The 25,762-nt window shown below is 39.5% G+C and overlaps 1 protein-coding gene across 1 annotated transcript in view; it reads left to right on the top strand.

Annotated features, from left to right (window-relative positions):
• The window catches only part of DOCK3 (dedicator of cytokinesis 3), a 181,659-nt gene that overhangs the window by 8,396 nt on the left and 147,501 nt on the right, over positions 1 to 25,762 (top strand). The window contains exons 2-5 of the mRNA XM_033517541.1: positions 10,289 to 10,417; positions 18,530 to 18,570; positions 20,388 to 20,443; positions 22,697 to 22,793. Coding sequence (XP_033373432.1) covers positions 10,289 to 10,417; positions 18,530 to 18,570; positions 20,388 to 20,443; positions 22,697 to 22,793 — 323 coding nt within the window. The remainder of the gene's footprint in view (positions 1 to 10,288; positions 10,418 to 18,529; positions 18,571 to 20,387; positions 20,444 to 22,696; positions 22,794 to 25,762) is intronic.

Raw genomic sequence — 25,762 nt, 5'->3', positions numbered from 1 at the left:
TTATAAATCTGCCCCACTTCCTGCTGCTCATTGGAAATGTGCAAACTGACCATAAATACCAAGTCAGCTTAAATGTGTTACGAACTTATTGAACAGATATATGTGAGGTCTGGGAGTCTCATGCTGTAGCCTGTGCAGAATGGGACTGGCTGGAAGGTGCTGTGGGGTGATCCCTGAGGTTTGCATGTGTGAACATGAGGCAGTGGTGTTCTGCTGTAGGCAGCCACATCCCTGGCTGTGTTCCTGGGGACCAGCAAGGTGATGGAAATGATCTTTGCCTCCTTCAGTTGCTCTGGGGCTGAACCTCACCGTAGGAGGGGTGAGGTGAGGAGGTAGGAACATACCCAGGAGAGGAGGGTCTGTAAGCTCCAAGGTGGTACAGCCTGGGAAATGGAGCATAGGAAAGGGTTGGCTCTTGGATAGCTGCTGTCTAGGGAGGTACAGAGAAGAAAGAGCCAGGCACTTCTCAGAGCTGCAGGGTGAAGGGAGGAGCTGCGGGGGCAAATTCTAGTCAGGGACAGTGATTCCCACAGTGCACGTGGGAAAGCCCTGGGGCAGGGTGCCTGGAGAGGTGGTGCCATCTCCACCCTCCAGGAGAGTCAAAACTTGACTGGGTTCTTACTTTGTTTCCTGGTGTTGAGCAGTAAAGTGTTCAACAGGCTCATGTTTGCAGCCTGTGGAACGCAGCAGCGCAGAACAGCTCCTCACCTCCCTGGGCAGAGTGTGCTCAGTGTTCTCCTCTTTGCTACTTGGGTATTGGAAAGAGGGAGGAGGTTTCAGAAACTGAAACAGCCTTTGCCTCTCTTGAAAAGGGAGAAAAAACCTGCTGCATTCGCTTCCTGCATAGAGAGAATGATGTCTGAGTGAGGGACTCAAATGTACTGACAGAACAGTGACAGGAAGAGGATGAAGTAACAGGATATTTCCTTGCAAAGCTGGAAGCTCAGGACCTGTTCCTGAGCACAGCTAAGGCAGTGGACAGCACTGTTGATTTTGGTCCATTACTTCTCTCCCACCTCCCGCCACCAGGATGTGCAAAACTATTTTAAACAGCTCATGGTTTTCGAGCCCAATCTCTATTTTTATCTTGGAGGGCAGGGGAAGGATGCTTGCAATCCTTTGCTCTGCTACTGAATGATCACCTTTCTTCTCAGGCATCTGTTTCTTTTTTTGCAGGAATATTTTCCTGGTGCTGGTATGACTCAGTAGAAAGAGGCGGTGTTGCTAGGCAGCGGGTGAGCACTTTGCAGATGCCATGTGATGGCAGTAAGCTGCCTTGGAATAATCCATTGGTGGCAGTATTCCTGGCTGAGGTTCTGTACTGCACAAAGAAAGAAGCATCTCTGACAGGAGCAGATGCTGCCTAGCAACTGCCACTGCTCCCCAAGCAGCCCGAAATACCTTCACTTAATTGTACTGTAATTTTGGCAATACACAGAACCCAAAGTGTAATGTCTTGCTTTCAATTCTGAACTATATTCTTCTTCATCAAGATTTGGCATAAAAGTTCATAAAGACCATTAATAAGGTCAAAAAAATTTTAGCCCTCTTCTAAATCATGTCTTTTGTTTAATCCCTACTCTTCGATTGTAATGTTTGGATGGCTTTTAATCAGCTTTTGATAATCTTTTTTGTGTGTGTGTATTACATTAGTGCCTGGCAATTCCAATCGGATTAGAGTTCTGCTCTGTGTCGTGTGTAGCAGTACACTCTGCAAGAAATGCCCCTTCTGCAAAAACTTCATGTTTTATTTGGGTTTTTAAGGTGTAATTGGATATATCATCTCTTCCATACTTAAATTATTCATGTTGTCATCTTGCTTAAACAGCAGAATGTTTTAGAAGTGCTAGACCTGGGGTCTGTTCCCTGTGTTCTTTGTGAGCGTACTTGCTGAATGAGACCTGGACTTGTAAATAAATCTGCAAGTCTTAGATTCCTTTCTGGCAAATAATTGAAACCCTCACCCACAATTAATCATTTAAATACTTGGAAGGTGTATTGTGAGGGTGAAAACATTATTGTAGGTATTTGTAGAATAAAATGGAAATGTTTTTCTTTTCATTTCCTCATGGTTCTGCTCCCTTGTCAAATATTATCAGACTCTAACTGTGCAATCTATGAAGCTGCCAGGTTTAATCAAGCAGTTCCACAAAGGCAAAAATTAATAATTTTGGCCTTTAATTTTGTTATAAAAATGCAAAGGGTTTTTTTGGTCATACATCTTGTTATTTTAAATTATTAAACCCACAATCTTCTATGTTCAAGAGCTACTCTTGTCTGCTGGTAAAAGGTTTGTGGTTCTGAGAGAGGCTCAGACTGGCAGGTGCAGGGAGGTTTGGGAGGTGTTAAATCAGTGCTGCCGGTAGGCGTGGTTGTGCAACACAGTTGCCTCACAAAAAGGTGAAGCTAATCTCGCCTCTCTCTTGTCCTCTGTGGGATAATTTGTGGCAGTGCTGGTTTTCCTGCCCAGTCATCCTGCCCTGGCCTGGAGACTGTTCCCTTGGCCTTCCCAAAATGCAAAGAAACCACATCTGCCCTTCTTGGAAAATACATTATTAAGCAAAGGTAGCTTAGAAAATTATCAAAACACACATACTGTGGAGTGGAAGAATAAAAATTGTTGTTTCACTCATTTGATCCAGCTCCTGGGAGTGTTGGTCACATGGGAGGCAAACAAGTGAACCTCCATTTCTGAGTGATGGAAAAGTCATGTGCAGTTCTGGGCTGATGGGGCTGTAAAATGTTGATGTGGTTCCACAACATTTGGGTGGCTCCATAGAAGAAAATGTATAGAAAATGCTGCTAAATACATTTATCAAATGAATGCAAATTAAAAAGCTTCTTTTAGGAAGATGCAGTCCACGGATGTCTGAAGCTGGGGAAAGCCACATCCTTGCCCTGTTCCCTTCCTTCCCCTCCTTGTTTTAGCCTCTGTTAGGGAAAAGGTATTGGATTTAGAGCTGTCTTTGGTCTCATTTGGTGACTCTTGGGTTTCATGGAGCCTTTATTATCATCTGGGTATTACAGGGAAGAAAATAATGTTTATCTTATTCAGCTCTTAGCACATATTGTGTCATACTTTTAATAGCTGGATTAATATGAAAAAACATTTTAGGGAAAGATATATGCTCATCGTAATATTAGTTTACCAGTTTGGAATAATATTATTATTTTCTTAAATAATAGCCAGATCATTTACTATTGATCTAGTATTTAATTCTAGGCTTTAATACTAATCAATCTTAAGCTCAGGGATTGATTTATGTTTTGTGTTAAGTGGTGACAATGAGTAGTAGTTGAAAACAAAATGCTGTATAAGGACTGTGAAATTCCAGTGTTTGTGTTTACCCTAAGTAAACACATACTCCAAATTCTTAGCTGGTGTGATAGAGGTGTGAGTTTAAAACATGCTTATGTGTTATAAAGCATAAATTACATCATCAGAGAACTTGAGAACTTTGACATTTATAGCACAGAACACAATTCAGTGTCTGCTTGCTGTGATTGTACCTTGTCAAGGTATTTTGGGTATGGAGCAATACAACTGCAGCTGTGCCTCTCTCCTGTGTTCTCCCTGCCATTCCTCCTGAAATGGATTTAGCTGAAGATCTACTGAGGGATGGTCAGTGCATAATCTGAATAACTGCAAGCTGAGTGTAGTACTTGGTAATTTTTTATAAAAATTAAATTGCATACTTTAACTTGAAACACTTGTTCTCCAAGTGTCATCTAAAAGTATTGCAAGCTACCAGAATTTTAATAAGGCAGATAATATTAACAATGAGTCAAGAACTGGAAAAAAGTGTCACAAAGTCCAAGAAGACCTATCTTTTGTAAATGAAGATGTGTTGAAAATTCACCAAATTACAATTTCCCTGCCACCCTGCCCCCCAAATTAACCCATAGAGTCCTGTAAAACATGGCCTGACCAACATTTTATGATAAAGAAAAATCAAAATGTGGTTTAACATATTTGATCTGTTCCAGTAGCAGTTATTTCTGTTGTGGATGTGAAAACCTGGGAAATAAATAATAATTTTTAAAAGGCCAATTTAATGATCAAGAGATACATAGTTTAGATTTGGAGAAGGAAAAAGAAGCAATGTAAACATGGAAAGCTCTTGAACTAATTTTGTTTCTCAGTCCTCGCTTAAGTTCTTCTGATTTCTTCTGATTGTTGTATCTTGGACAGTGGGGAGGGAAAGGGCTCTGTTCCTTTATGAAATAAATTACTCATGAGCTGAACTGATATTATGTAGTGTAAATAGAACATTATGCAAGATCAAAATATTTTTGTAGGCTTCACTGAAATGTGTAGAAATAGGTTAAAAAAATAAGAAAGTACATGAGAAGGCATATAGCCTTGTCAGTTCATTGCATAACATTCTGTAAATGCAAAGGAAAAAATGATGTTTTAAGGGAATGAGCAGCTGGATGTGTTGGGCTGGGTAGTTCTCTGGCATTTCCCTGTTGTTCTGGGTTTTCCCACTGTTCATGTGACAAATGTGACACATTTCTCTTACTGTGGTTATCAAGGCATTGACATGCATTTGAGAAGAAAAATGATCAGTGGCAGCATTGCAGCCCAGGTGAGACTGGGTGGGGAGGCTGCGACACAGGAACCTGAATGGGAAAATATTATAAGAGGAAGGTACATTTTAAATTATATCACAACAAAAATGGAACCACCTCTGTGGCTGGCAGCAGAAAGTAACAATGACACAGGTGAAATCTGATTCAGCATTTCTCTGTGAGTTGTGTTCTCCTCTTTGCCATCCCGATGAGCTCCCAAACCAGTCACTAGCACAGGACAGCAGGAGCTCAGGTGGTGACCCCTTGGTAATGTCAGGGGGTTGTTCCCAGCATTCCAGCCCTTTCCCATCCCAGTGTCCTGCCCCAGCTGCAGTCAGGGCTGGAGCTTTCCCCAGGCTCCGCTGCCTCTTGGGACAGGGCCTTGCAAAACCAAGGGTGGGACACATCCATAGATTTGGAACTTGAGGGATTATTTAATTTCTGTCACCCACAGTATCTCATGAGGAGTTTCACAGTTTATGCACTGTGTGGAAAAGTACTTCATTCAAGTCCTGAACTCTGCTGCTTCATTTGACACTGCTCTGCTTTTTCAACTGGAAGAGGTGAATAGCCACAATTCCCTGTGCACCTTCTGTCAGTTATCCCCTCTCCACTCTTTCAGCCTTCCTAGTACAGAAGTCCCATCTTGGTTAACAATCAATCACATAAAAACCCTTATTCAGTCCTTGCTATGTCCTCTCTCACTTCTTTCTGCCTGTTTTTATGCTGGTCAGTCCTTTTTGGCAAAGGATTAGCTTTTGACAAAGGAGAAAACTGGCACATGGGGTTCACTGGTAATTTTATGCAGTACTGTGGGTAATGGTGTCTTCCCTTTTTCCCCAAATAATAAAATAATATTGTGTGTGATGTGGGGTGGTCTCTGACAGTGACTGAGTACTGAGTTTTATGGTAAGACCTCTGACAATCCAGGCTTCCCCTCAGTGTGGCACTAGCAAGGGAGGAGATGATTTTGTGTGTGAGGTGAGGATTGTTCATCCCCTATGGAATAGCACGCAGGTGAACTGCACACTGTTCATCTGCTAGTTCTGCTTGTGCAGCTTGGGTCCATCAGCAACTCTCTATTACTCTGAATAGCCTGAGTGGCATTATAAACTTTGTGACTTCTCTAAATGATGAGCTTTTTTGGATCATTTAGGAGTACTTGAAACAGGAAAGATTCCAACAGAGATCCCTTCAGAGCTTGCTGCTCAATCTGTCCTCACTAAGAGAAATAACTCTTCTATTTCACATCACTTTGCTGATTATTTATCTGTGCAAACACCTTCCCACTTTATCACAGGCAAGTGCAGTTTCTTCAAGAGCTATTGACAGGGGCTATTTGAGAACACAGTTTGTAAAACCTCCTCAATTGTATCAATTGGATGTCCTTTGTTCACATAGCAAGGAGCTGCTTTAGGAGGAGTCAAAGGTGTGCAAAGATGCATTGGCTTAACAGGTCCTGTTTATCTTTTGATACAGTTTCTCTTCTGCTGGTGAGTTGCAATGCAGCTGTTTATGACAGTGCCTCACACCATATCCATGGGCAAGGAAAAATCTGTCATCCCCTGGATCCTTGACTTTTGAAACCGTTATTCCAATGCCTTCTGTTCTAATATGTTGTACCCCACAGTTCTTTCATACCTTCTGATACAGCATGAGAGTCATTGCCTGTGTGAACTGGTTTGTGCCTTTCTTACTGGTAAATTCCAGAGGTGAAGAGGGAAGGATTTCCTTCACTGTGGTCCAGTTTAAGTACCACAGATAAGGGACTTCAGTCTTGGAGATAATTCCTGAATCACATGGCATGTGGTGCTTTTTCAAAGCTTTCCTCTTTAGCAGAATGTTGGCTTTAACTGCTGGAATGACTTTGTGAGGGGATCTACGACCTCCTTATAGACCTGGATGATGGCAACGGGCTTCATATCTGAAAATGGGTATTAAATATTTCAGCAGTGTGTCCTGGAGTCCAAGGGGGATCAGTCAGATCTGTAAACTGGTGGGTAAAAGCTTTGCTTTGTGCCTGTTTTGATGAGGTTTTACTTGTGTATTCTGGCGATTGAGGACATGAATCTCGTAAGAAATGATGGAAGCTTACGGATTGATGGACAGTTTGTAGGTGATCACGTAGGGTAAAGAATATCTCTGTGGAAAGGAAAGCAATCAATTGTCAGAGTCCTCTCTGGAAATGATTTTCTTTGGAATAGTTGAATTACTCTGAATTTCTCTGTATTTCTTATTTATATTTGTGATCATATTTTTCAAATAATGCTGCTAAGAAGAACTGAATACCTAAAAGGGACTTTATAAATAAGATTGTCTTGTGTAATGCATTTTTAGCTTAACAAATGAGTACCATCAATAACTTTTTTGGAAGTAACTGTTGGAATAATAAATTCCACTATAAAAGAGCTTTAAATTTCTGCAATTCTGTCATAATCAGGAGTTGTTTTTACTATTCTTTTTTGTTTCAGAAATGTTAAATTTTGTTCTTGTTATGCAGTTTAGCAAGACAGTGTGGTCTATTGGGTCAGTTTATTTGGGTTTGTTAATTTTTCCTGGCTTTGATTTAATGTGGCTGGAAAATCATTTACATTTGAGATTTAGCTTCCACTGTTTTGATAATATCTATATTGCTACTCACCAATCCTATGGATTGATTATAAAAATTGTCAAACAGAAGAGACTAACACAACTTATTGATGATTACAAAAGGAATTAGATTCTGTACTGTTGTATTGAGAACAAAGGGGAGGGTGTTACTTTGTATGAGAATTAATTCTCTAATTGAGTATGATCACCGAGATTGTATCTAGAGCTGATGGGATCAGTTCATTTCTGTTTTGTGATTTTTGCTTATTTATTCTTTTTTTGAGTGAAGTAGACCTAAGGAAAGAGCTCTGTCTATCTTATTAATAGGGCACTCTGAATTCTAAAGAGCCGATTACATATCGTAGAGTCCTTGTATCAGATGTTCTTTGTGTGACCAGTAGAGTCCTTTTAAAATGGACAGTTTGTGTCTGTAAACTAACACATCTATTAGAATTACTTCCTGTAAAACTAAATATATTAAAATCACCATTCCTGACCGTATTTTAAAAAAATTATTCTATCAGCAATTGAAAAAACCTTTGGTACTGTCTCTTGCTGGTGCCTTTCCTTTACTATTATTCTAAACCCATCTGTATTATTTCATAATAGGCATCTATTTGATGGCCAAAGAACTGGTAATTTCTTTCCCAGTTGCATCCTTGATTCAGTAGCTTTAATATAGTAAATTACTGTCATAGGAAGTCAGCTACTGTTTACTAATTCAGAGCACCTAATGCAGCATTAGCATGCAATAATACTTTCCAGAGTTACTGTTTCTTGTTGGGCTTGGCTGAGTAAGACCAGTCAAGTTGTTTTTCCTTCATGATTTAACTTTTCTATTGTCTACAGCCACTAACATCAACATGTCCCATGACTGGTGTCTCTGTCGTGAGATCCATGTTCAGAAAAGATGGAAATGGTCTGGAAACTGGTTTTTAATATTATCCTGCCTGTATTAATTCTTACAATTAAGAATGTATCTAAAATTACTCTTATAAATTAATTTCTTATTACTGTATTGACACTTTTCCATTTTATTTTCTGGTGTTTTCAAAGGTAGGTTTTTACCCAAGGTGTTTGAAATTCCCCTTTTTGAGACATACACAAATTTTTTAGTGGTTGTGTCGGTTTGAACTAAAAAAAAATCATATTTTAATACAGGACTTTGTGGTATTTTGCAAAGCAACTTGTACTTTCTTGATTTCGTAAAATTGCAAATTAGGAAAAAAACCCATTTTCTGTCTTTAAAGGATCCAGTTATCTAAAATACTGAAGGGGGGAAAAAAGGGAAAAGCCATTGGAGGTTTGATTATGTCCTGACAGTTTATCATTTCATTTGTCAGTGTTCCTGCACTTTGGAAGAGGCTTCAAGTAGTTTTTCTTTGGTTGAAATCCATATTTATGATTTCTTCATGGCTGAAGAATGGATCCAGAATGCTGATGAGCTCAGTTTTTGTTGGATTATGCTGTCTGCATTATTCCAGTCTGGAGCCAGTTGTGTTTCTCCTGCCTCTGATGTAAACAAGAATTTAAAGCCTCATTTAACTGACGGTGGCTTCTGCTGGGCCATAAGAGCTGAGAGAGCAGTTTAGGTTTGTTGATGAAATTCTGAGTTCTTAACTCTTGGGATTAAATCCTGCATTGAGTCTCACAGTGGAAATGCAAACATTTGATGCCGTTTGGTTCCCTTTAGATTTTTTTTTTCACTCTTTCTTGTATTGGCCTCATCTGTGTGGGTGTTTGCCTGGTGGGTGTAGTTTGTTCTTTCTTGTCCTTGCCCGTTAGGAAATGTGTGTGGATAGGGTTCAAATGCAGTTTGTTTTGGTGGACGTTTTGCCTCTGCTTTTCTCATTATTTCTTAGAAATTCAAGGTTCACGAGACCTATCTCGTGGTACATAGTGCAGATGGGAGGCTTGGGTTCCGTGGTGTTCTTCCCCTGGACTTGAGCCTGTGTGCTTCATGTGCAGGCAGAGGCTCCGGTGCCTTTGGCACAGGAGGATCCTTAGGGAGAACCTGAACTCAGCTGGCAGGAGAATGCTGCTGATAACTCCAGGGCTGTGGCTTTGATCCCTCTCTGGGCCATTCACTCGAGTTGGACTCAATAACTCTGGTGGGTCCCTTCCAGCTCAGAATGTTCTGTGAAATGTGCCTCCATCCCATGGGAACGTGTTGACCGCAGCTGGAGTGTTTGCATTCCAAGGGCAGTGTTCTCTCGAATTGGAGAAAAGGGTGGTGCCCACTGGGGGTCACTGTTTCAACTCGTGGAATTCCACTTGGAATGCTCCGGGGTGTGTAGGTGGCTACAGGGGAGCTCTCCTGACTCTGTGTTTACCTAGAACAAGGTACTGGAGTGCTTCAAACTGTGCCTCGTGAAGTTTTTAATGCTGGGACTGGGGGGGAGGTTGGACCTTACCTGCAATTCACCCTTTTTTCAGACATCTCAGTTTGAGGGAACTACCCATGCTCATGTCCCTGTTGTGTTTTGATAAATATAGCTGAAGAATATATCATTTTACACTGTGAATTTTTAAAACTTATTTTTAAAATGGAGATTCACTTAGTATTTTTATTTATTGTGTTAATATTTTCTGGAGCATTAAGATGTGTTCTTATTTTCCCTGGTTAATGAAAATTAAAGATACCTGGAAAAGTAAGGTGTGTTCTCGTGTTAGATAGTGCTTATGAAGAGTAAAGATGCTTATGTATTCTTTCATACATCTGCTTAAATATAAGGTATGGTATTATAGGATTTTTGCAGTGTATTAGATGCACAGATGGTATTTAAAATAGTTTCAGCTTGGAGAAAAGTAATTGCTGGAGTTGAGTTCCTGTTGTAATCTCTGCAATTTGGGCAGCGTGTTCCATTGATGGGTTGTGGAGGAGACTTTGTATTCAATACGAATCAGAGGTTGCTGATTAAAGTGATTACAAGCCTTGCTTAATTTAAAAATCTTTTAAAAAGCTTAGCTTTTATTTTGTTGTTGAGCTTAATTTCTGATAAGGGCCAGAATAAAGATACCTGTTCAGGAAAAGTTGGCTGACAGGTTTTCTGGGCAGCTATGTAAGAGCTATTTTTGTGCAGGGAGTGAGCTAAAGGGCTATGCTTAGAAGAAAATTCACACAAAGATCCAAGCCTCATATGTCTCTCTCTCTCTTTTCCCCACCCTCTAGTGATATGCAGCTTCCGAGGAACTGTTCCGCAAGGCTTGGTCCTGGAACTAGGTGAAACTGTCCAGATCCTGGAGAAATGTGAAGGTAAGTGGCATGTCCAAGAAGGAACCCCATTTTCTATGTAAGAATATACAGCTATCTTAATCTAGCAGATTTTAATAAGTTCTTTGGAAATCATGATGCATCAAATCAAAGCACTTGAATAAAACCTACTCTGACCCACTTTCCGTAGGAAAGGCTGAGTGCTCTTGGCACTAATCCAGTCTGATAGGGGGTCAGTGTGTTTGAAGTTAACCATCTGTCCAGAAAATCTTGAACCCTGACCTGATTGTTGTATTGTAACTGGGTCTTATGCTGAATTTTCATCATGTAAAGTATAGAATCAGTATTGTTTTTTACTATATTTTTTCAGTGTTACTGTTATGCATTTCTATTAAGTGTATCAGTTTAATAAGTTAGAAACATCTGAATAAGTGGAAAATACTAGTTATTAAAGAAGATTAACAATACTAGAAAAAAATGTGAAAAACATGGGTTATGGGGAGATTTTTTTTTCCTTTTTCTTGACATGTGTTTTTGTACCTAAAGCAAAATGCCACTGTAAATTTTACAGTTCTTATGTGCCTGGAGATGTCTGTGTGTGAATAAATTGAATATCCTAATGCTCTGCTTTATTCACAGTGAAGAATGTGATTTGAAGTTGTATGTAAAAGGAGAATTATTCTTATCCTAATGTTCAAGCAAGTGTTGTAAAACATGTCTGGTGAGAAGTAGGTTGACAAGATACAGTATGAGAACATGTTTCACTATAGTCTGAGGTGGAATAATGTAACCTTAATCCTGAAATGTTAAACAAATTCAAAACCCAGATCCACAAATTTGAATTCCAAAATAACATACCACAAAGTTGTAGATGTGGTTTTTAGTTTGTTCAGTTTAAAGTAATTTTTCATCTCCAGTGTTAATGTTGTTCCCCAGACCTTCTGCGTGCTTGTCAGCAGCCTCTACTTTGCCTCTCTCATGCCTTGAAGTGTCTTTTGCTCTCGATGCTTTTTCTTGTACTCAGGTGTTTGTTTTTCCACTGACTTAAATTGTCACAAAAAAATCACCTTTTCTGTGCTAATTTTTGTAGTAACATACGTTTGTAAAAATTCTGTTGAGTGAGAGTTTTGCAGTGCAGTGGAGAAAATGAACCACAGAGGAGCTTGCTGTAAACAATCCCATGATTTTTTAAAAACCACAGGTGGTGTGATGGGCTAAGCTGTGCTCACACACTGGGGGCAGATTGTAGTTATTCTACCAGATCTTGTGAATTAGAATGTGGTGCAAGCTCAGGAAAAAAAGTATCCCTTTGCTTAGGATGGGAGTTAAACACTTTGTGTTGTTGAAAGCAGTCACGGTATTTTCCAGCCATTTCTGAGAAATTTTTAAAACTGGGAAATAAAAGCACAATCTCTAAGGAGCAGGTTGTTTATGGAAAAGCAAATGGATAATCCAACTTGTCTTTACAGTGTTAAAATAATTAGGCTTTGAATGTTTCCTTTGCTGGTAGTTTTGAGGAAGATTCTTCTAAAGCAATTCATGCCAGTCTTCAAATTGCTGAGAAAGGAGGTCCTCAGACAGGGTTTTCCTGGATGGAAGAAGGTACAGAATTTTTTGGTTTTATTTTTAAGCCTTCTGTCATTTTGGTTGAGATGCCTTTACCATGGACTTTGTGTATAAAAAGATAGATTAATTTTGATAATAACATCTGGAACTCCACACTATGAAACTGATCTGAATATTCAGATGATCTGTGCTACAGCTCTTGTATGTGTGAATTATGCAAAAAAGCACACTAAATGTGCAAAGTAGGCTCTTAAAAGGGGGAAAAAAAAGCAGTTGCTTTTTAAGCATTCCTGTCTAAGTGGTTGTTTAACAGGGTCCTCTACTTGTGCGTTATTTGCTGTGGATTCTTTTGTGTAGACAGACTGGATAAAATAATGTTAACCCACACCAAATAAGGGTCACTGCTGTGAGAGTCACAGGAGATCCATTGCTGTTTCAGCTTCACTTCTGAATAGTTTATGCATAATTGTCTGCACAGGGATTTTTCTGCCTGGGTTGAAAAGATTCACATACACAAAAACTTTTAGTGATGTGAACTATGATTTCAGAGACTCACCAAATAATTCAAGGCTGACAAAGATTCAAAGAGTAGCTATACTTCTGAATGTGATTATTTTTAATCGTAATAGCTTACTGAATAACTGTATTTGTATTATAAAAGAGTAAGTGCTGTTCTGTAGTGACTTGTGTAAGAAGCACTCCCTGCTTTTGGAGCAATTGAATGAAAGAGGAGGGAATTTCCTTTTTCAAGATTTTGGGTACCACTGTAGCTGAGTTCTATAGATATTTGCAGATTAAAGAAATAAATGTAGGTGCATACACCCACATACATGTATTTTTCTCTAATGTTAATAAATATAAATACCAACTGATAACATGTTAAAAAATATTGTGATTGTCTATGCATTTTTAAGATAAAATGGATTGAAATACAGCTGTCTTTTTTAATTTGGATCTTGTTCACACACTTGAAATTGTAACTTTTGGATTTCCCCAGATTTGTATTTTGTTTGCCTGCTCCTCTGTGTGCCTTCGTACCCAACCACAAATATCTAAGTCACTGGTTTTTAACCCTTCCTAAGTCTGACAAAGGCCTCCCACTGCTCACTATTTTGCAGTAAATCAAACCCATGGACTTGGTACCTGCCTTTCTTCTGCAGCTACCAAAGGCTCCACCTGTGTATCCATCAAACATGCACCATCTGTGAAGCACCAGGTGTTACCAGGCAGGTTTTGTACTTACTGCTTTCATAAAGGACTCTCAGATCCTCCCCTGGATCACAGTCAAAGGTTAGAAATGTTCATCAAGACACCACTTAGACTTGTGCTTGTCATTCACAGCTTTCCCCCTCTCTGTTCCCCTCTCTGAGCCCTTCCACTTAGGATCTTGGCACCGGGGGAGCTCTCTGCTTTGCCTGGTGTGCCTGGAGGAGCTGGAGGGGCATTAGTGGGCACTTGGAAATGCTGAAAGATGGAGTTTTCTTTGGTCAAGTGACAAAGCATGAGCACATTCCTGGTTGGAAATACACATTTGGACTGTGCATTCTAAAGAACACCCTGTCTTTGGAGTCACATGGCCATTGCCCTGCCACAGGCAGTGGCTGTCAGTAACTAGTGGTATTCAGACTAAATTTAAAATGTCTCTTGTCCATTTGTTTTTATTGCTAGAGGGCAATTTTCTTTAGATTAAAAATGCTATAACTTCAGTAACTGCAATTATTACCTTGAGAATTTTGTATATTCACTGAAGAATGGAAACACCAGCTGATGCCTGAAGCGCCAGTTAAAAGACTATTATCTTAGCCATGCAAATTCTACTATCCACACAAGTATTTATCTACATGGTTTTCATGTGTGTACATTAGTAATTGTGTTCTTAAACCATGCATAAAATATATTTAAACTTTCCCTCTGTTATTCCAGCAGTGGTGGCATGGTCAAAACATGTGTTTCTGGTATTTGGGACACTTAAGCAGCAGATATAACTTGCAAATAGGGCTCTTTTTAAAAATTCTTGATGAATTCAAAGTGCTTGAGAAGCGGTGCCTTTGCCATGCTTCCAATCTGTGCCATTCAGATGAGGGAGGAGTCCCACTCCAGGCTCTCAGTGCTGTGGGAGCCCTGCAGGTTTCCTTTCATCTGAGTCGGGAGCTCTCCCGTGGCTGCCTGGGCCAAAATGACTCCTTCCCAGTAATTTGTGTTTGGCCTGAGGACGATGTCTGCAGTGAGATATCCCTTTTCCTGTTTGGTTTTTTCCTGCCTTTTCATCTTTTTTCCCTCTTTACCTTTTGTGGAATGTGCCCATGGAAGCAAAGCCTCTCAGACTCACCTGTGCTGCAGCAGATCCTGCTCAGATATTGAAAGTCATGTTTCAGAGCACAGGAGCGGCTTCTTGACATCCCTGTGGCCAGTGCCACGACAAAACACATCCCATCTCTCTTTGCTTTTTATTGTGGCAGCCCTGGCAGCATTATCAGCATATTCCCATGGCTCTGCTGGCCCCAGGCTGGCCCAGGGGTTCAGCTGCTGCTCCTCCTGCCCGGCACGCACGGAGCAGCCAGCTCGGGACAGAGCGCTCCAGGCATCGGGAGGCTTTTGCTGAGCGCTGCTCCTGTTCCTCTCCTGGCTCACTTTGGGTGCCTTCAGCTCTGCACAGCAGTACACATGCAGATAACAAGGTAAAAACAATTGTTTATTGGCTTGTACATGCAAAAGAGCTTTGCTCCAGGTGTGAGGGTTACTCACAGTACTGCCAAGTATATTTATTTTTGTAGGACAAAGAATGCTCTGCTGTAGCAGATTCTACTATCAGTGCTTTATTTAAAAACAGATTTTAGCTTTAGAATTTACCATAAATACTTCTGTAATTTATTTTCAGAATTTTGTTTGTCAAGAAATTACATGCAGAATTTATTTTTTCCTACAGTCTGCACCTTGTGATTCTTTACTTAACACTGATACTTGAGCTTTATTTTTCTGAGAAATAGATCAATATCTTTCAATTAGGACCCTTTTGCTCTTTTGTTACTGAGTCCTCTAAAGGGGTGAGCTGTTTCCATATGACAGACCTCTTGTGGATTAAGTGGAAATCTGAAAAAGGTTATGTGATGGCTTTTAGAAAGAATATCTGGTTTCGTTCAACACACTTTCAAGTAAAGATCAAAAAAGCATTGGGTAGCTCTTCTAGTCACTGAAATGAAGAGGTAGAGATGTGCAGGACTGCCCCAGAGCTACTTTTGCAACTTAACTAAGGCTGCACTATTAGTGAGACAAAGGTGTGACACACCTTTGGAAAGAGGGGTTTTTGATCTGTATCCAGTGGTTTGCAGATTCTCTAATGTGGCTTCAAGTTCCCCCACTGGATTTCCATAGGTATAGGTAGTTTTAGAGTGGCATTTCTGATAGACTAATTCTTGGGTTTTTTGTACCAAATGATATGTGTGGTATGGAATATCCCTTTGGTTGATTCAGGTCAGCCATCTCAGCTATGTCCCCTTCCAACCTCACTGCAGATATCATCGTTTCACATTAATTTATTCACAAAATTCTTGTCACTTCATAGCCATGTTTTTCTCCTCCTTGATTTTAAATCACATCTGCTTCACCATTTCTATGAAGTCAGTACCTTCTGAAGACCATGTGTCACTAGATGCATGCCATAATTCTGAAATATTAGTTACTATTTGCAGTGCAGTGACACCTTAAACCTGTTGGTCAGTATTGTGTCTAACCAGGGAGTGCTTGTTGAGATCACAATTAGCTAAAGCACCTGCCTGGATTTGATGACTGTTGTCATTAAATCCTCCAAAACAAATGCTCTTTAAGATAAATGATTACATCAATATCAATGTGTTTAAGACTAATTCCTGAATGCAGGTTTAGTTCATTTTAGGGAATAATGTGATGCAGATGCAATTTTCTAAATGTGCATTTAAAAAAAAAAAATCATTGTACCTTTTCCCATAGCTTTTACTTTGTGATACAGAATGAGTTCTGCATTTCACAGTGTAGGGCTTTCAGCTTCTCCTGAGCTCCTCAATTGTCTCTTGCTTGTACAGAGTTGAAGGAAACTCAAAATAGAGAGGGGTGACTTTAAAGCAATTATACCACATTAAAAAAGAAAAAAAAAAACCCTAACAACTAAAATCTGGAGAGCACAATTTATAAAATTAAAGGAAATGTAACAACTTCTCAAATATATGAGGGAAACAGCAAGAGGGAGGTCAACAAAATGTTCTCCATGATGTCCAGATGAAAAAAATCAGATGTTCGAATAGCATTGAATGAAGTTCAGGTGATAAAAGTGCATGTATGTTGTCTGAGCCACTGAAATAGGTTGCCCAGTGAGGATTTGCCATCTCCACTTGACATGAATATGCTAGATTTCTAAGTATTATACCAAAATTTCACAAGTTACCTGCAGTTTGACTGGCCAATGTTGATCCATAGAAGAAATTTCTTCTAAAAAGCTGCCTGTGCAACACCACTGCTTGAAAGCAGAAACTGGTCTGTGTGGAGTAGCAAAAATACCTTGGAATCTAGGTTTTATAAATGTATGGATCATTTTCCACAGACAAGGAGTGCAGTGTTATTCAGCCCTGATAATAAGTGATTGGATGCTGTTTAAACCAGACTAAATGTGAGGAGAGGTTTGGATGAGCTGGGTGATTTCTCAGGGTCCTTCCCTGCCTGTTTTTCACAACTCTGTAAAGACAGCTTGTAAGCTTTGAAAGTTTGTTTTGGAATGAAGAACAAAAACTTGAGAAATTAGGTAGTCCTTGGAAATGTGTTTTGTTTAGTACCCTGCAGATCTAGATTATTAATGGTCACTCACTTTACTGGGTTTTATTCTTTTACAGGTTTATTCTCAAAAATACACATTTATTGGATAAAACCACTTTTTTCCCCATTTACCAAGAAGTTTGTCATTCTGTTTGTCTTAGAGCTTAAATGTCTGGTTATTTCTGAGGTACAGACTGTATTTAATATTAGTAACAGTGAATCACAGGATAAATGCATTTATTTTTTTCTGTGACCTTAAAAATATGCAGCATCTGTTGCTCAAAAGCAGGTGTGGGCACAGTTGTGTGGAGTTCTAGAAATCACTCATGTTAAGGACCTGTATGTGTTTGTCAATATATGTTTACACTGATATGGTTGCCCTGAAGCTTGATCAACTAAAATAAATTCAAAACAACAATAGTTTTATTTTTTAATATAAACAATGATTTCATAGGAAAACAAATCTTTGTGTTATCTCCTTCATGAGAAATTTGTGTAATGACGAAGATGGATTTTAAGTTTTTCTGTACTAAGGTTTGCAATTGTCCTGAATTCATCAGTTATTTTATTTCATATTGACTTAGATTCCCTTTTTAAAACAAAAATTCAAGACTGTCAGGCTGTCTTTAAAAGAAATTCAAGGCCTTCTTCCCCACATCTGATCCTCTCAATGAGACTCTTATCGTAATTCAGCCAAATTTGTTTTTCTGAGAGACAAAATACCCAGTTACTTTGTTCTGTTCTTCTCTAGTCTCCATAGCAAATTACTGGCAGGTTTTGCCAGTGCAATTTTAAATAAGGGAGGGGAGAAGACAGTAGGTAGGAGGTCACAGGGAAATGAGAGGATGTTTCATGGGAAGTGGGTTTAGCTGCTGTGGAAGTGTTGGCCTGTGGCAGGCGTGGGCAGTGTCTGGCTGACACTGAATGTTGCTTCTCATGACACCTGAGGCTGAGCTTGGCTTGGAGCTGGGCCTGCCCAGGAGTTTGGGATGGCTGGGCAGGGCCAGGCCCCTTCCCCAGAACTGGCACCCCCTGTCCCCCCCAGCCCTGGGGCTGCTCCAGGCCCAGCTCCAGGACATGCTGCTTTTCCACTCTTCTTTGGCTGGGTGAGGTTTTCAGTCCCTTTATTCCCGGCTGAATCCTGCAGTGACAACACTGTCACCTGTGGGAAGTGGCAGGAACTGGGTTCTCCTGTTCAACTTGCAGCTTTAGCAGTTTTGTGTTTGACTCCTCATTTATTGTCCTGCCTGGAGCTGTTTCCTGATGGGGGATACAAGAAAAATAATGGGATTTGTAAATTAGATCCTAAAGCCTGCTTGCTACTCAGACATGCCTAAGACCAGACACATGCAAAGAATTTATATATTTTTAAAGCACGTTAGAGATTTATGATAATGGCTGTTACAGGTTTCTGAAGTCTGGAGATTTTGTCAAGATAAGCACTACAACAAGACTCATGTGCCAGCCTGGAAGTGTTCAGTGCAGACTCTTCCCTGAGTGCTGAATGAATCTTTGCCACAGGGACTGGTGATTACTAGTACAGGAACTAACTAAACTGCTTTTATTCCTGGTGGGAAGAAACGAGAGCATTGCTGGTTGTTAAGGGTTTGTCATCACTGCAGAGCAAAATAAAAGTAATTTTAACAAAAAACCTTAACCAAAAGTTGTTTTTAAAATTTCACCTATGTGAAGCACAGCTGTTTTTTTAGATGATACCAGTAACTCAGTGCATAGTTGTAGTCAGTTTGCTTCTGTGTAAAGACAGCAGTGCCAAAAATAATTATAATGTGTTTTATCTGGTTTCAGGTTGGTACAGAGGTGTTTCCATTAAAAAGCCCAGTGTTAAGGTAAGCATGAATTCATTTGTTAGTCTGACAGGAGATTAAATCTATTTTGCTGTTGCAACCCAGTAAACTTTTCATTTTCCTTCTCTAACTTTTTTTTCCTGTGGGAGGATTGGATTTCTTTTTAAATTGGGTGATACTCATTAATCACTCAAAGAATCAGAAACCTTCTTGACATGTAACATTTAATTTTTTCAACATTTATAAATCTCATCCAATTTGATCCTCTCCACTCTACTCCCCTAAGAAAAGCATAGGTGGGTGATACTGCATTGCTTTAATGCAGCATTTTTAAGAACATGTTTAAGAAGTTGAATTATTAATTTAAAACAACTTTGAAAGAAGTCTGTTGAAAAAGGATTTTGTGAGTTGTTCTGGGGAGGGTTCAGATTTTTAGAGTTTAACCCCTATATTTGGTTATTTTCTATTTTTTCCATTGTTTTTGCTCTTGGAGAACTTTTTTGATTGTTCTGGTATGATTGTTTTTGTGAATGCATCTAAGTTTTTGTAAATGTTGGTATCCAAACGTTCCAGTAGGTTCTTTTATATAAGCTTCACTTCGTTGTCTGCTGGTTTAACTACTGCTTGTATTTAAAGAGAGAAGAGTATACCAGATACCTCATGTTTACCTGTATTATGAAATATAATATTATCTGTATTACATTGTCATGACTATAATTCTCTTTTAAAGAAATGTCTGCAGTCATTGTGTGTGTTGGTAGTTCTACTTGTGTGTATGTTCAGTTTTGACAGGAGAGCCATTCAAACCTTCCCTGGTTTCTTAGATACCAGAAATAAGCAGCATTAACTAGAAGTGAACCAAACAAGGAAGTGAAGGAGCCTTTCTTCATTTTCTGGATTTTCATGTGGCTGAAAGCAAACACATTTACTGTTTTCCTGATAAAGCCATTCCTCTTAGATTCAGCTTTTTTCCTTCTATAATTTTAGTCTTGCCTATGAATGAGGAATTTTGCTTAGCATTTGGAATCCTGTTTACTTAGTATTTCTTTCAAACCACCCCCCTGAAAATTTTTCTTCCTAAATTGTATGGTTTTGAAGGTCTAAAAATTGAAAGCCCACACTTGATTGCTGACATTTTTATCAGAGGCTGTCAGCTGGTTTTTAATCCAAAGATTGCCAATGCTGCTCCTGTATTTCCCATTGAAGTGCAGGATGCTGTTCTTACACACTGACAGACTTTGCTGTGAGGATTCAGGGCCCTGTGTTTTACAGAGAATGTGGAACACTGGAAAAAGGTTGGATTAAATTACCCCTTCTTCCCATGTCTCAACACACAAGAGCACACTGGCACAGGCAAGGTCAGAGTCCAGCCCTCATGGGAACAGCAAAAGACAAATAACTGGAGGTCTTCCAAGTGGGTTTGAACAGCTTTTCCTTGGAAAGGGAGGAAAACTGACAGCTCCAGGGTATGCAAGTAATAGAATACTTCTGTCCATGGGGGCTCAATACAGAGTTGATGGTGGGCTTCTGGTTTTGTTTAATTTGTCTTTTTAAGCCTCTGTCTGTGTCACCCTTAATCATCATAAGCCTGCTCTGAGAGCTGCTGGTGCTGTGCTGCAAACTGCAGAAGATCACTTTTCTGATCTTGGTTTGGTCCAGTGTGGTGTCCTGGTCTAAGACACACTAAAACAGTCAATTGTTACTAAGCTGAATGTAGAGTTTTGAGTGGCAGCTTTGACACAATGGTTGTTTGGGAGGTTTTTAATGGATATATTGGCAGTTATTTATTGTACCTTAGGTTACCAATGCTAAAATCTGCAAATGTATTTTTCTAATGTACAGAATTTTTTCTCTTGCAGGGGATTTTTCCTGCAAATTATATTCACTTGAAAAAGGCAATTGTCAGTAACAGAGGGTGAGTATTTTTCCTTATTTTTATGAAGCTACAGTGCTTTTTATCTAGAAGGGAAACAAATAATTATTGAAACTTACAGAGATGTTTTAGTTCATTGTATCTTTTTTGTGTGAGGGTTTGAAAATTAAATATAATTTTACAGAGTTGGGATAGTTTGTTTGTTTTTAATATAGCAAGAATCAGGTCTGATGGTTACTCTTGTTTGCTTTGGCTCATAAAATTGTAACTTTAGAGGTATCATCTGAAACACATGCATTTAAAGAGCTCTACTTACATTTTTCCATTTCTCCTTGTTCCCTCACTGGCAAAATACTGTATTTTCCTGTTTGTTATGGAGACACCAGTCAGTAGACAGCTCATCTCATTTATCTACAGATTTTCAGAGTTATAGCTGACAGATAGCTGTGTTCCCTTGAATGTTTTGCAAGGGATCCAGCCCTCTCCACCTTACCCAAAGAGTGACTGAAGTGCACTGCTGAAACTTCTGCCCCTCTCTGTGTTTGTAGCTCACGTGTTGCTGGCAGTGGCTTTATTTCAGTTCATGTGAATTAACAACACTGGTAGCAATGTCATGTCAAGGAAGTTACTGATAGGGAGCTCTGGAACCTGCAAAGTTTCCTGTGAGATTGACTGAGACTCCTAAAATCAATACCTTGTGTTTTCATAGCTGCTTTTACTTGCATATTCCAGATAAAGGCTGCTGTGGTGAGATTTATAATTGCAATGTTTCAGACAGTGACCTGAGGCAACAAATTAAATGTGGAAGATAAAATGTATTAAATGGCACTTAGTGAACTACCTGCAGAAAAACAGGTGACTTCTGATAGTCTTGAATTGTAAATTTGTTCCCAAAGGGCTTCAGTAAAGGTTGTAAGGGCAGCTGTAATACTGATGCTTCATAATTCTGGGGTGTAATAAAATGATGTATATTGCATAGAATAACCACTCCTAATGTGTACTCTCCTTAGGGGAAGGAGCAGATCTCTGTGATTTGTAGTTAATTATCCTTGCTGTTAGAGTTTGTGAAGGGCAACCAGTTCAGTACTTACTAAGAAAGTTGATATACTGTTTAAAAGTATCAAAGCCTCATGCACCAATTGATACAATAGAATGTAATGCAGTTCTGAACCAGAGGGGCATTTTTATTTCATGTTTTGTTTAAAACTTCTTTATTTCAGAATATATTTCAGGGGCCATTATAAGCACTTGTGAAATAACAGAGCATGTGTTGAACCTGACAGATAGCTGAACAGCACACAGCTGCCTGCTCACTGCCCCTGCTCTCCCCAAACATCCCTAAAGACTTAGAGGGACTGTCCCCAGGGCTGGAGCACTCTGCTGTGAGGACAGGCTGGGAGAGCTGGGCTTGTTCAGCCTGAAGAGGAGAGAAGGCTCTGGACAGAGCTGCTTGTGGTCTTTCAGTATCTAAAAGGGGCTTGTAAGACTATGGGGACAGGGATTTTGTCAGGGTCTGTAGGAATCAGACAATGGATGGTGGGTTTATATTTAAGGAAGATTCATTTTGGGTTGTAGGTAGTGAAACCTTGGCATAGTTTTCCCAGGGAGGTGGTGACTGCCCCATCCCTGGAAGTGTTCAAGGCCAGGTTGGATGGGACTTGGAGCAACCTGGGACAGTGGAAGGTGTCCCTGCCCACAGCAGCGGTGGGAATGAGATGAGCCTTGAAGTCTCTTCCAGTCCAAACTTATTCTTGTGGTTCTCCTTTAATGGTTTTAGAAAATCTTTACCACAAAGGAACAAGTTTTATTCTTTTGATTAAAGGATAGACCCCTCAGATTTCATCTGCAATGCTGAAAAAGCCTTCTGAATAGGACAGGTTAGGAGACAGCATGTATTTTGGGTAGTATTGATATTGGCTAACATTATTGGAGGGGGAAAAAGCAGTGGACTGGCTTAGGGAAGGGACCCAAATTGTGAAGGACCCCACTTTACAGGCAAGCTTAATTTAACATGCTGTAGTAATGGAAACTTTTCATTGACCTTGATTAGAATGAAATGATGTATTTTGAACAGGTAACCAGGAAATGCTTAATCTTGTGGAATGCAATGGAGGAATTGTTGCTGACTCTGGAGTCACTTCAGTTTTACAACAGACAAAATGATCCTCTTAAGATATTCTCCTTATGTTGAACAAATTCAAGCTCTAGAATTCTACAAATTACTGTGCTGTCACATATATTTTTCTACCTTTTCAAGGATACATTTCCTATTCTTTCCCCCCTCTTTTTCTACAGGCAATATGAAACAGTTGTTCCTCTTGAAGATTCTGTGGTGACTGAAGTCACAGCGACGCTGCAGGAATGGGCTGTGCTCTGGAAACAGCTGTATGTGGTAAGAGCAGTGCTCCTCTTCTTGCACATCTCTAATACCCTGGGAGAAATGCTGCCTGCTTTTGTGCATTCAAAATCCATCAGAATCAATATCAGAACTGTTGGATTCCTTGTGAGATTTAATGAGGGTTCCCTAACTGCAGAATAATGGATCATGTGAGAGTCACGTAGGCTACACTGGAAATTTCTGCAGTTCTGAAATTCTACCTTCAGATCTGAAAACTTCATTGTTACAAAAAAAGGCAACAATTTTAAAGTGCTATTAAATATGTAAGATATGATACAATATAATGCTTCTGTAACTCCCATCAAAGACTTGAAAAATTATTCAGCACTGTTTGTAAGTAGTTGTTTTAGTGCACAGAGTCTGATAGGAGAACAACTCAAACTATGGGAGGTTTTGTACAATTGTTCCCCCATAAATTAGAAGTAAACAGTAGGATAAGTGTATTGAGTTTTATATACATCTTTTTATAAAATTTTTAGTTGCTGGCACATAATTCCTGCTACTTCTGCTTTCATCCCTCTTATTTTCTTACATTTTAATAGCCAAGGCCCATGACATAGCAGATAAAAAACTTGAACATTTGAAGGTATTTTTCCCTGGTTTTTATTTTCTCTTTTTTAGCTTAGTAATTGCAAGCCTTAATGGTAGGATTAGGATCAAGAACTGCAGGTGGTCTAAGCTTGCATTTCCTTCCTGTCCTTTTTTAGAGAAATACCTCTACACAGAGCTGCAGCAGCTTTGTTTCCTCATTTAAACCCTTAAAATTTAAACTAGGAAACAAACCCAGAAATGATCCAGTGGGTGCATCTCCAGCATAACCAGCTGTGTTCTGTACTTCAGAAAGCAATCAACCCTTATGAAATCAGTTTTAGTCTTGCTGGTCCCAGTTCCTCTCTGGGGTCTGATGTCCCTGGAGGCATTTTCTTGGAAAGGAGCATCTGATCTAATGGAGGAGGGACAGGGCACATGGTATATACCATGTGTTATACCACCCTTTACATCTACTACTCCTCCTTTTTTCTTTTGTACATACTTACCTCTCTGGTGTATGGGAATAGAGTGATCTTTTCTGTTTTCTTCCTAAGAATCTTAATTCTGAGATTTTTTTTCTCCCCCTCTCCCCAGTGTCAGCTGAAGATGACAACAGTAATATTGGCAATGGTATTAAATTGGAAAAAAGGGAATAATTTTACCTACAAATGAGCTGAGCTTCCTTTCTTCTAAAGTATTTCTTTTTTATTGTTAACACCAGTTCCTTGAGGGGAAGGAGAGAGAAAGCTCTAGCTATAAACTTTCATTTAGTGATTTTTCTTTCTGGGACTGCTTTCTATTGTAGCTCATTATATTTCTTATAACATTGCACAAACCATTATTGTATCCTTAAATAACAGAGGAAAGAATTTACTGTTCTCTTAGAACATTGGAAGGAGGCATCTATTCCATGATGAAGAAATGGGCAGAGCTTCCGAGTAGAAACCACATTGTTTTGTGTTGTGGGTTTGTTTTTTCCCAAAAACTTTAAAAAAAAAAATCTAATATAGAAATAATCACAGAATTGTTTAGATGGTCAAACAAGAAGTCAAACTGTTTAGAAGTCAAGAGACTTCTTGAGATCATCAGCTGCCTTCTCAAGCAGGATCAGCAGGACCAGGCTGACAGGACTGCACCAGGCAGGTTTTGAGTTCCTTCTGAATGGAAACTCCCCAGCTTCCCTGGGCCAAGCTGCCAATGTTTGAGCACCTTGAGTGATTTCTTATCTCCAGGCTACCACAGCTTTTCTGGCAGAAGAACAATTTACACCATTGTTAAGTGGGTAATAGACATTTGTCCCATCTGTGGGCTGTACATTGGAAGCCTGAGGAAATGCACTGAGGTGCCTGTGGCAGAGCTGGGATTAGAAATTTATCCTTGGTGCTTAGGCTGGAAGCTGTGTAAGGACATACCTTAAAATATATTGAAAGACTAAATGGAAATCCTTGTTTATTGTTGGAGCAGCACCAGCAGAAATTTTTGTTATTCCCAAACTGTAATAAGAATAATCTAAGAAATGTAATTAATGTTATTTATCATGCTGCTGTGCCTGGTCAGCTTTGTAGAAAAGTTTCTTACTGTAGGGGAAATTGAAGTCCTGGTTGTTGCACAGACACTCTCAGTAGGGCAGTGCCTGCAAAGGACCCTCCTCTGGTCAGTGAGGCTGCCAAGCAATGTGGGTAGCCTCTCTGAACATCTCTAAATAGGCACAAATGTTCAGCTCATGCTTTTTGGTGAACTCATTACCTGGATTATGGATTCTTGAAAGACTAAGTTTGTTTCAATTAAAAATTCCCAGCAATTACCCTGGTGGTATTGTTGAGGTGCATTGTAAGGTTTGTATTTGTGTCTCAGTTAAACAATGGGAGCTGGGATGTAATACCCAGGAAGCCGGCAGTGATTAAAACACTGCCTGGAGAGGGATGTTATGTTGTTCCATGATAAAGAAGTTCTGCTGACAGAAAATTGGAGAGAGGAGGAGAACAGTGAGAAAACAGAGGGGTGAAGTAAAGCACAGCTTTGAGACAGTTGTAGAAAAGTAGTTGGTGTAAAATATTGGGAATCTTCCTCATTTGTCTGTGACCGCAGAGAGTCCGTGGTAGCGCTGGGAATAAACTGTGCATGGGGAAGCTTGAATGGCTTTCAGTTACAGGAGTTGTGCAACAATTTTAGTTTAGATTTCTGAGAAATATATGTTAGGAAGGTTAGCCTGAGATCATTGCATTACACAGGGCTGTGATAGTCTTGTAATTTTTGCTATCAAGGTGAAAGCCAAGTTTTGGTCTGAGGAGAAAAAGTCATTTGTCCATAATGAGTTCACAGATAAAGGGCTGTGCCTGAAATGAATTTGAAATAGAAAGATGTGTATGATGTGTTCTTTGCTTAACTGTGATAACAAATTATGCTCTGAGTACTAGGATTCTGATCATATA

This window comes from Parus major, chromosome 12, assembly GCF_001522545.3.
Source record: "Parus major isolate Abel chromosome 12, Parus_major1.1, whole genome shotgun sequence".
NCBI lineage: Eukaryota > Metazoa > Chordata > Aves > Passeriformes > Paridae > Parus > Parus major.
This window is presented reverse-complemented; position numbering and strand designations above follow the sequence as displayed.